Raw genomic sequence first — 11,838 nt, forward strand, 5'->3', positions numbered from 1 at the left:
TTTTTTTTTTTTTCGTATTTTCAGTAGAGATGGAGTCTCACTGTGTTAGCCAGGATGGCCTTGACCTCCTGACCTCGTGATCCACTCACCTCGGCCTCCCAAAGTGCTGGGATTACAGGCGTGAGCCATTGCGCCTGGCCCCAGCCCCATAATCTTAACTCTTCTTTCACACCCTTTATATTCTTTTTATTTATTTATTTATTTATTTTTTGAGACAGTCTCACTCTGTCACCAGGCTGGAGTGCAGTGGCGTGATCTCGGCTCACTGCGACGTCCACCTCCCAGGTTCACACAATTCTCCTGCCTCAGCCTCCCGAGTAGCTGGGACTGCAGGCACTGTGCCACCACACCTGGCTAATTTTTTGTGTTTTTAGTAGAGATGGCGTTTCACCATGTTAGCTAGGATGGTCTTGATCTCCTGACTTCATGATCTGTATGCCTTGGTCTCCCAAAGTGCTGGGATTACAGGCGTGAGCCACCGCACCTGGCCACCTTATATCCTATTAATTGACAACTTAAAATGTGTTTTTTCTTTAGAAAATATCCAGAATCTGGCCACTTCCTTTTTTTTTTGAGACAGAGTCTCACTTTGTCACCCAGGCTGGAGTGCAGTGGTGCGATCTCAGCTCACTGCAAGTTCCGCCTTCTGGGTTCACGTCATTCTCCTGCCTCAGCCTCCGAGTAGCTGTGCTGGGATTACAGGCGTGAGCCACTGTGCCCAGCCTCTGGCCACTGTTTACTACCTCCTCTGTTATGCCCTGGTGGAAGCCAACATCTCTGGCCATGGCTTTTAGCCTCCTTAAGGCTCCCTGTTTCTTCTTGCCCCCTGGAGTCTATTTTCACCCAGCAATCAAAGGGGGATCCTGATAACGATGTCAGACTATGTCGCTCCACACTCAGGACCCTGCAATGACTTCTCCGTCCTTCAGAGGAGAGACAGTGGTAATATCTCAGTTCACTGCAACCTCCGCCTCCTGGGCTCAAGCGATTCTCCTACCTTAGCCTCCTGAGTAACTGGGATTACAGGCATAGGCATCTGCCACCACGCCTGGCAAGTTTTTGTATTTTTAGTACAGACGGGATTTGACCATGTTGGCCAGGCTGGTCTTGAACTCCTGACCTCAGGTGATCCACCTGCCTCGGCCTTCCAAAGTGCTGGGATTACAGGCATGAGCCACCGCGTCCGGCCTTTAACTTTTTTTTTTTTTTGAGACAGTGTTTTGCTCTTGTTGCCCAGGCTGGAGTGCAGTGGCACAACGAGTCATAACACCAGGCCCAAATCTGTCTTCTAGTGCCTCCAAAACCCCTGTCGCCTCATCAGCTACTACCCTCCCTCTTCCTGTGGTTTTTCAAACATGTCAGGCACAGACCATCTCAAGGCTTTTGCACTTTTTCTTCTGAGTGGAAGGTTCCTCACCCTTTACCCGGTTATGTATGAACAGAGCTCCGTCTCTCATCTTAGATCTTGAATCTTGTCACCTTTTCAGTTAAACCCTCTCTTATTCAACTAATTAAAATTGCAAATCACTTGTCCCACACGCCCTCTAACTCTTCCTGAATTTTTCTCGGTAGTACTTATTACTACTTGATACATTATGCATTTTTCGGTTATTTATCTTTGTTATCGTCTGTAAATTCCAGGAGGACAGGGACCTGTGTGTTGTACTACCAGGGGTGCCTCCAGCACCTAGAAGGACGCCTGGTATTTGGCAGGGCGCAATTGATCTCTGTGGAGTGAGTGGATGAACCGGAGTTCAGAGGAGGAAACACTGAAGACTGGGAAGGCTTCCTGGAGGAATAGGCCCGTCGGCCGACACTCCCAAACCCCGCCCATGAGGCTTTGCGCTCTGCTGCGCCCATCGAGGCGGGGCCGAGACCGGAAGCAGCCCCGGGCGGAAGCCCGACAGTGTTCACTGGGCCCTCCTCCCGACCTGCCCCAGGCTCGTGCCCCGCCCACCCGAAAGTGGGTGAAAGGTCGGCGGCGCCGGCACTGCAGCTGGGACTGAGAAGCCAGAACTGCCCGAGAACTGACAGACTGAGTTACAGACGGACTAACCATGGCCGACCAGCCGAAACCCATCAGCCCGCTCAAGAACCTGCTGGCCGGCGGCTTTGGCGGCGTGTGTCTGGTGTTCGTGGGTCACCCTCTCGACACGGTCAAGGTGCGGGAGGCTGGGTCGCAGGCTTTGGGGAGGAGGCGCGGGCGGGACGCGCAAAGCATGGTTCCCCGCGAGGCGCGGCCGCTGGGCAGAAGAGGGACCTGTGTGAGCTTCCGTGAGACGTCTAGGGAATCTCTCTTTCAGGGGTGGGCAGGAAGCTGTACCTTCCGCCCCAAAGAGCCAGGCGGCGGCGCAAAGTGAGCAGCCTCTAACTGCCTGTCAAGAGCTCTGATGTAAAAAGTTCCCTGTCCCGCAGTCTCTCCTGATCCTGCGCCACTTCTTTAGGGATGGGAAAGAAAAAACGTCTCTCCATAGTTCTGGTTTCAGCCAACCCTAACATTATCATTAGGGTTGAAACAGGCCCCCTGTAAAGCCCGCCCCAGGAAGACAACTAAAGACAGGTGCGGTTGTTCTGGAGGTGTCCTTTGATACATTCCCCTGGGTCAAGAGTAACCATCTCTTTCGTACCTTTCCCGGCCCGGGGAGATACTTGACACTCTTCGGCCTGTCACCCAACGGTGGCCTGCTCAGCCTACTGGGCAGAGGCATCCCTGTGAGAAGCAATGATGACCTCAGTGACCGAGCCCTTTCCACGGAAAGCAAGGTGATCAGCTTTGCACAAGGCCAACCACGTTCTCACAACTCCCAGATGAGGAAGCTATGGTCAGACTGAGGCTTGGGAGGGAGGCCTGATCAATGGATCAGGGATTGTTTTCTGGTCTTCCTCTTATCATATCTCAACTATTCCCCTTGCAACACCTTCATTAATGCTTTGCTGGGGGACCAAAGTCCATCCCCCATGGCTTAGCACTCGAAGCTGCATCCAAGTTTTCTCACTTTATTTCTGGACATAGACTTGAAGGAAATTGATAAGTCATTGCCAGGGTGGGCCTGTGGGGAGCAGACATGAGTTTTAAAGGATTGGAAGCCCATGTGAGGGGGTTTGTTAGGATGTTGGGTCAGATTTCCTCCACAGCGAAATAGTTTTGTGGGCACTTCCTCTTGGCAGGCTTGGGCAGCAAGCTCTTTGCTGCCTTTCATCGAAGAAAGGAGCTGCCCTGAGGTAGAACTCATACTGGGGTCATTCTGTAGGAAGACCAGGGTTAAAGTAGCTGGACTGGCTATGTCATTGTGCAACATGGAATCAAATGTTTATTTAGCTGATGGTAAATGCCCTGTGTTAGTGCTTCCCTGACGGTGGTCATTCCAAGCAGCACTGTTTACTGAGGGACGATTATCTGGCCTTTCTTCCTGCTCTTGGTCCATATAGGCAGATATCTTATTAATTCTAGGTCTCTGCAGCCACCCTTAAAAAAAGGAAAAAGAAAAAATATATATACACGCATACATACATACATACATACCTACCAATGTCGCTCCTATCATCTTTGTCTTTGATGTCACTCCCAAGAAGGACTGGATGACTTCTGCACTGAAGTGCAAATAACTGAAATGCTCACTGGCATATTTAGCAACCAGAAAGCCTCTCTTTAGCTTAAACCAAAACCACAAGTTGCTGACTGCTGTGTTTTTGGCCTTAGTAAGCTAGGTGGACTCCAATCAAAGCCTGACCTTAAGGTACTTTCAGAGGTCCAAGGTTTAGAAGAAAAAAAAGAAGTCCAAGATAGTGTAACTGAACTGTGGTCCGTGTGTCCTGACAAGCCAAAAGCTGCAACGCTTCAGAGTGGGGCATGAAAAGGCTCTATGGAAGGTGGTGCATTAGAACAAGCATTCAAGTGCTGGCTGAGTTCAGACTGAAGAAGTAGGGAGACCCAGACAGTCTGGTGTGGGGAAGGCAGGAGTGAAGGTGAGTGTGGCTTGCAAGTGGGGATCATATTATAAAATAATACCACCTAGGCTGGGCATGGTGAGCTCATGCCTGTAATCCCAGCACTTTGGGAGGCTGAGGTAGGTGGATCACCTGAGGTCAGAAGTTTGAGACCAGCCTGGCCAACATGGTGAAATTCCATCTCTACTAAAAATACAAAAAAATTAGCTGGGTGTGGTGGCAGGCACCTGTAATCCCAGCTAATTGGGACGCTGAGGCAGGAGAATAGCTTGAACCCCCAGGGTGGAGGTTGCAGTGAGCTGAGATTGTGCTATTGCACTCCAACCTGGGTGACAGAGTGAGACTCCTTCTCAAAAAAAAAACAAAAAACACACCTGCAAAGGACTTTAATGTCCTTGCTGGTTTGGTTGGATGGCTGATGTCCTGATGAGACAGGTATGAGGTACGAAGTGTATATAAAATCACCAAAAGGCAGCCTTGGCAACATGGCAAGACCTCATGTCTATAAAAAATACAAAAATTAGCTGGGGATGGTAGTGCACACCTGTAATCCCAGCTACTCAGGAGGGTGAGGCTGGAGGATTGGTTGAACCTAGGAGTTTGAGGCTGCAATGAGCCTTTGCACTGCAGTCTGGGCAACAGAATGAGACACTGTCTCAAAAGAAAAAAAATCACAAAAAAGTATTAGTCAGTTTTTTTTTTTTTCTGTTTTTTGAGCCAAGACTCTCCCTCTGTCACCCAGGCTGGAGTACGGTGGCAGGATCTTGGCTCACAGCAACTTCTACCTCCCGAGTTCAAGCAATTCTCTTGCCTCAGCCTCCTGAGTAGCTGGGATTACAGGTGCGTGCCACCACGCCTGGCTAATTTTTGTATTTTTAGTAGAGATGGGGTTTCTCCATGTTGGCCAGGCTGGTCTCAAACTCCTGGCCTCAAGTGATCCTCCTGCCTTGGCCTCCTGAAGTGCTGGGATTATAGGCGTGAGCCACTGTACCCGGTCTAGTCAGAAGCTTTGATCCATTTCTCTCTCTCTGCTAACTAGGGAAGGTTATGCCTGACTATGGGAGGACAATATGAGGGATTTTGGATGTAAAGGTGTGGTGGCATCTGGGCATTTCTATTGTGTTCATAAACCCCTCAGACTTGCATGTCACCTCTGTTGCCCAGAGAGGGACTTCCTTGGTTTGATATGGAAGGCCCTGACAAATACAAGAATAAGAAATTCTAAAGAAATTTTAAAAAATGGTAGGAATGATGACATGGAAGGACCTGACAAATACAAGAATAAGAGATTCTAAAGAAATAAACAACATAGTAAAAATGATATTTTGGAAAGGTTAGTGTAATAGCAACCTTGAGAAGAATTTGGAAGCAGAACAGTGAGCAGGAAGAACATCCAGGAAGGGCTGCGCGTGGTGGCTCATGCCTGTAATCCCACTTTGGGAGTCTGAGGTGGGCAGATCACCTGAGGTTGGGAGTTTGAGAGCAGCCTGACCAACATGGAGAAACCCCGTCTCTACTAAAAATACAAAATTAGGCCCGGCGTGGTGGCTCACGCCTGTAATCCCAGCACTTTGGGGGGCCAAGGCGGGCAGATCACCTGAGGTTGGGAGTTCGAGATCAACCTGAGCAACATGGAGAAATCCTGTCTCTACTAAAAATACAAAATTAGCTGGGCGTGGTGGTGCATGCCTGTAATCTCAGCTACTTGGGAGGCTGAGGCAGGAGAATCACTTGAACACGGGAGGCAGAGTTTGCGGTGAGCCCAGATTGCACCATTGCTCTCCAGCCTGGGCAACAAGAGTGAAACCACGTCTCAAAAAAAAAATAAATAAATAAATAAAAACGAATATACAAATACAAAATTAGCCAGGCATGGTGGGACATGCCTGTAATTCCAGCTACTTGAGAGGCTGAGGCAGGAGAATCACTTGAACCTGGGAGGCGGAGGTTGCGGTGAGCCAAGATCATGCCATTGCTCTCCGATCTGGGCAACAAGAGTGAAATTCTATCTCAAAACAAAACAAAACAAAACAAAATTCAGGAAAAAGACTGCAAAAGTAACTGGATATATCAGTTATCTATTGCAGTTTAACAGTTTACTCCAATGAGGCAGGAGGATCACTTGAACCCAGGAGTTCAAGGCTGCAGTTAGCCAAGATGGCGCCCCTGCATGCCAGCTTGAGTGACAGAGCAAGACCTTGTCTCAAAAAAACCCAAAAAACAAAACCAACTTACCCCGAAACTTAGTGACTTAAAGCAACAATAAACATTTATCAGGGCCAAGCCAGTGGCTCATGCCTGTAATCCCGGCACTTTGGGAGGCCGAGGCGGGTGGACCACCTGAGGTCAGGAGTTTGAGACCAGTCTGGCCAACATAGTGAAACCCTGTCTCTACTAAAAAAAACAAAAAAACAAAAAGAAACGAAAATTAGCCGGGCATGGTGGCACGCACCTGTAATTCCAGCTACGCGGGAGGCTGAGACAGGAGAATCACTTGAACCCAGGAGGTGGAGGTTGTGGTGAACTGAGATTGAGCCACTGTACTCCAGCCTGGGTGATAGAGTAAGACTCCGCCTCAAAAAAAACAAAAAAAAGAGACAAATAATCCAATTAAAAATGGGCAAAGACTCCAGCCTGGGTGACAGTGTAAGAACCTGTCTCTCTTTTTTTTTTTTTGACATGGAATCTCGCTGTGTTGCCCAGGCTGGAGTGCAGTGGCACCATCTTGACTCACTGTAAGCTCTGACTCCCGGGTTTTTGCCATTCTGCCTCAGCCTCCTGAGCAGCTGATGCTATAGGCTCCCGCCACCACGTCCGGCTAATGTTTTGTATTTTTAGTAGAGACGGGATTTCACCCTGTTGGCCAGGATGGTCTGGATCTACTGACCTCATGATCCGCTCGCCTGGGCCTCCCAAAGTGCTGGGATTACAGGCATAAGCCACCACACCCGGCCGACCCTGCCTCTTAAAAAGAGGGGGAAAGAGAGAGAGAGAGAGAGAGAGAAAAGGACAAAGGATCTTTTTTTTTTTTTTTTCTTTGAGAAGGAGTCTCACTGTTTCGCCCAGGCTGGAGTGCAAAGGTGCGATCTTGGCTCACTACAACCTCTGCCTCCTGGGTTCAAGCAATTCTCCTGCCTCAGCCTCCCTGGGCTTATAGGTACATGGGATTATAGGTGCATGCCACCATGCCTGGCTAATTTATGTATTTTTAATAGAGACAGGGTTTCGCCATGTTGGCCATGCTGATTTTGAACGCCTGATCTCAGGTTATTGACCCACCTGAGCCTCCCAAAGTGCTGGGATTACAGGCATGAGCCACCGCGCCTGGCCTTCTTTTCTTTTCTTCTTCTTCTTCTTTTTTTTTTTTTTTTTTTTTTTTTAAAGAGGCTGAGTCTTGGCTGGCCATGGTGGCTCATATCTGTGATTGTAGCACTTTGGGAGGCTGAGGCAGGCAGATTGTATGAGTCCAGGAGTTTCAGATCAGCCTGGGCAACATGGTGAAACCCCATCTCTGCAAAAAAAAAATTAGCCAAGCATGGTGGCATGCACCTGAGGTCCCAGTTACTTGGGAGGCTGAGGTGGGAGGATCATCTGAGCCTGGGAGGTGGAAGTTGCAGTGAGCCAAGATCATACCATTGCATTCCAGCATGGGCGACAGAGTGAGACCGTGTCTCAAATAAATAAATAAATAAAAAGAGACTAGGTCTTGCTCTGTTACCCAAACTGGAGTGTAGTGGCACCATCACAGCTTTCTGTAATTGAACTCATGGCCTCAGGTGATCCTTCCACCTCGGCTTCCCAAAGTGCTGGGATTACAGATGTGAGCCACCACACCCAGCCATGGATCTAAATAGACATTTCTCTGAAGAAGATGGGCTAATAAGCATGTGAGAAATTGTTCAATGTCATTATCCATCATGGAAACGTAAATCAAAATCACAATGACATACCACCTCATACCCACTATGATGGCTTAAAAAAAAAGATAGATATAGCCTGAGCAATATAGTGAGATTCTGTGTCTACAAAAACAATAAAAATTAGCTTGGCGTTGTGGTGTGCACCTGTAGTCCCAGCTACTTGGGAAGCTGAGGTGAGAGGATTGCATGAGCCCAGGAGGTCAAAGGTTGTAGTGAGCTATTGACCACACAGCCTGAGTGACAGAGTGAAACCTTGTCAAAAAAAAAAAAAAAAAGGCCGGGCGCGGTGGCTCACGCCTGTAATCCCAGCATTCTGGGAGGCCGAGGCGGGCGGATCACGAGGTCAGGAGATCGAGAGCATCCTGGCTAACACAGTGAAACCCCGTCTCTACTAAAAAATACAAAAAATTAGCTGGCCGTGGTGGCGGGCGCCTGTAGTCCCAGCTACTTGGGAGGCTGAGGCAGGAGAATGGCGTAAACCCAGAAGGCAGAGGTTGCAGCGAGCCGAGATCGCGCCACTGCACTCCAGCCTGGGCGGCAGAGTGAGACTCCGCCTCAGAAAAAAAAAAAAAAAAGAATTTTATATATATATGTAAAGATAATAAGTATTGAAGATATGGAGAAATTGGGACCCTTCCTAGACTGCTTATGGGAATATAAAATGGTGCAGCGACTTTGGAAAACAGTCTGGCAGTTCCTCAAAAGGTTTAAACAGAGTTAACATATAAGTTAGAAATTATGCTAGTGGATAAATACCTGTGATGGTGAATTTTATGTGTCATCTTGACTAGGCCACAGAGTACCTAGATATTTGGTCTCACATTTTTCTGAATGTGCTTGTGAGGGTGGTTTTGAATGTTAACATTTGAATCTGTAGACTGATTAAAGCTAATTGTCCTCCTTAATGTGAGTGGACCTCATCCGGTTGAAGGCCTAAGTAGACCAAAAAGCTGACTGATACTTCCCTGCAAGCAGGAGGGAACTCCTGCCTGGATACTTGAGGTGGGACATTAGTCTTTTCCTGCCTTCAGACTTGAACTGAATCTTTGGTTCTTTTTGGGTCTCAAACTTGCTGACTACAGATCTTGGGACTTCTCAACTTTCATAATTTGTATGAGCTAATTGCTTATAATAAATCTCTTGATATATATCTCCTGTTGGTTCTGTTTCTCTGGAGAATTCTGACCAATACAATACAGAAGAGAAGTAAAAACATATCCACACAAAAGACTTGTACACAAATGTTTATAGCAGCATTATTCATAATAATAAAAAAGGAAAAACACAAATGTCTGTCAACTGATGAATAGGCAGGCATACAAAATGTGATTTATTCATACAATGGGATATTATTTGCTAATAAAAGGAATGAAGTACTAATGAAAGAGAAGTTTGAATCCAGCAGGTTAAGTGAATGCCAAAGACATATACATAGGTACAGCCTTCCCTGTTCAGTTTGGTAGACAGTTGGGCCATTGCTGCTGACAGGCAGTTCTGATTCTGGTAGGTGACTGCATTTTAACTTCTGGTTTCAGGTCCGACTGCAGACACAGCCACCGAGTTTGCCTGGACAACCTCCCATGTACTCTGGGACCTTTGACTGTTTCCGGAAGACTCTTTTTAGAGAGGTTGGTATCTGGTGCTGGGCATCCTCTTACTCAGAACACATTCATGGGGTTGGTTTGTTACCCCCAAGGAGAGTAGGGTAACTGTGGTTCTGCTGGTCAGCTGGCTTACAGCTGCTGCTCCTTCAGCATGCCACCCTGTGCCCCCCGTTGTCATCTGCTTTGGGGTCTCTGATAGTTCTAGCTACTGTTTTATATAGATGAGTCAAGCTAATAAAATGGTTCTCTCTTTTGGAAGATGGAATTTAGACCACAGAGAACTAGTGAGTAATAATTGAGATGTGAAATGGAAGAAAATGTACATCTGAGCTGGGCGCGGTGGCTCACTCCTCTAATCCTAGCACTTTGTGGGCCAAGGCAGGTGGATCACTTGAGATCAGGAGTTCAAGACCAGTCTGGGTAATGTGTAGAGAGTGTCATCTCTACAAAAAATACAAAAATTAGATGGGCGTGGTGGCGCGTGTACATCTGTAGTTCCAGCCACTCAGGTGATTGAGGTGGAGGATCACTCCACCAGGAGGTAGAGGTTGCAGTCAGCCAAGATTGCACCACTGCACTCCAACCTGGGTGACAGAGTGAGACCCTGCCTGAAAAAAAAAAAGGCCAAGCATGGTGGCTCACGCTTGTAATCCCAGCACTTTGGGAGGCCGAGGTGGGTGGATTGCTTGAGTTCAGGGGTTTGAGACCACCCTGGCCAACACAGTGAAACCCCGTCTCTACTAAAAATACAAAAATTAGCTGGGCATGGTGGCATGTGCCTGTAGTCCCAGCTACTTGGGAGACTGAGGCATGAGAATTGCTTGAACCAGGAGGGAGAGGTCCAGCCCTGTGGGGCTTAGTGGGTGTTTTCCCCGTGTGCGGAGACAAGAGATCATAAGAAAGACACAAGACAAAGAGATAAAAAGAAAACAACTGGGCCCAGGGGACCACTACCACCAAGACGCGGAGATCTTTAGTGGCCTCTAATGGCTGGGCGCGCTATTTATTGAATATAAGACAAGGGGGCGGCCGGGCGCGGTGGCTCATGCTTGTAATTCCAGCACTTTGGGAGGCCGAGGCGGGTGGATCACGAGGTCAGGAGATCAAGACCATACTGGCTAACACGTTGAAACCCCGTCTCTACTAAAAATACTAAAAATTAGCTGGGTGCGGTGGCGGGCGCCTGTAGTCCCAGCTACCCAGGAGGCTGAGGCAGGAGAATGGCATGAACCTGGGAGGCGGAGTTTACAGTGAGCCAAGATCATGTCACTGCACTCCAGCCTTGGCAACAGAGCGAGACTCTGTCTCAAAAAAAAAAAAAAAAAAAAAAAAAAGACAAGGGGACAGGGTAAGGAGGGTGAGCTGTCCCAGTGATTGATAAGGTCAAGCAAATCACGTGATCATGGGACGGGGAGGGAGGAGGGAGGGGGGAGGGGGGAGAGCCCTTCCCTTTTAGGTAGCCGAAGCAGAGAGGGAAGGCAGCATACGTCAGCGTTTTCCTCTATGCACTTGTAAGAAAGATCAGGCTGGGCGCGGCAGCTCACGCCTGTAATCCCAGCACTTTGGGAGGCCGAGGCGTGGATCACGAGGTTAGGAGATTGAGACCATCCTGGCTAACACGGTGAAACCCTGTCTCTACTTAAAAAAACACAAAAAATTAGCCGGGCGTGGTGGTGGGCGCCTGTAGTCCCTGCTACTCAGGAGGCTGAGGTGGGAGAATGGCATGAACCTGGGAGGCGGAGCTTGCAGTGAGCCAAGATTGCACCACTGCACTCAGCCTGGGTGACAAAGTGAGATCAAAGAGGAACCAGGAGTATGGGAGGAACATGAAAGTGGACAAGAAGTATGACCACTGAAGCACAGCATCACAGGGAGGGGTTTAGGCCTCCGGATAACTGTGGACAGGCCTGGATAATATCCAGCCTCCCATAAGAAGCTGGTGGAGTAGAGTGTTCCCTGACTCCTCCAAGGAAAAGAGACTCCCTTTCACGGTCGGCTAAGTAACGGGTGCCTTCCCAGGCACTGGCATTACTGCTTGACCAAGGAGCTCTTAAGCGGCCCTTGTGCGGGCGTGACAAGAGGGCTCACCTCTTGCCTTCTTGGTCACTTCTCACAATGTCCCTTCAGCACCTGACCCTATACCTGCCGATTATTTAAAATAAAAAGAAAAAATAAAATGTACACCTGCATCTGGATCAGTCAGTTTGTTAGGGATCCATGTCAGAAGTGCCTGTGAATGAAGTCTGAAGGAAAAGTCAGCCAGTCCTGAAACACTGAGAGAAGCTATCAGAGTCTCTAGTTCCCCTAGACAGGGACATTACATTGGTTTGGAGTTATTATTATATACATTTTTTTTTTTTTTTTGA

General features: G+C 48.3%; 1 protein-coding gene across 2 annotated transcripts in view; it reads left to right on the top strand.

Moving 5' to 3' along the window:
* Positions 1-1,844: 1,844 nt before the first annotated feature.
* SLC25A20 (solute carrier family 25 (carnitine/acylcarnitine translocase), member 20) overlaps positions 1,845-11,838 on the top strand; it is a 48,492-nt gene continuing 38,498 nt past the window's right edge. For both annotated transcript variants that reach the window (XM_011980963.1, XM_011980962.1), the window contains exons 1-2: positions 1,845-2,162; positions 9,404-9,496. In XM_011980963.1, coding sequence (XP_011836353.1) covers positions 2,058-2,162; positions 9,404-9,496 — 198 coding nt within the window. In that variant the 5' untranslated portion in view covers positions 1,845-2,057. The remainder of the gene's footprint in view (positions 2,163-9,403; positions 9,497-11,838) is intronic.

This window comes from Mandrillus leucophaeus, unplaced genomic scaffold, assembly GCF_000951045.1.
Source record: "Mandrillus leucophaeus isolate KB7577 unplaced genomic scaffold, Mleu.le_1.0 Scaffold22, whole genome shotgun sequence".
NCBI classification, from domain to species: domain Eukaryota; kingdom Metazoa; phylum Chordata; class Mammalia; order Primates; family Cercopithecidae; genus Mandrillus; species Mandrillus leucophaeus.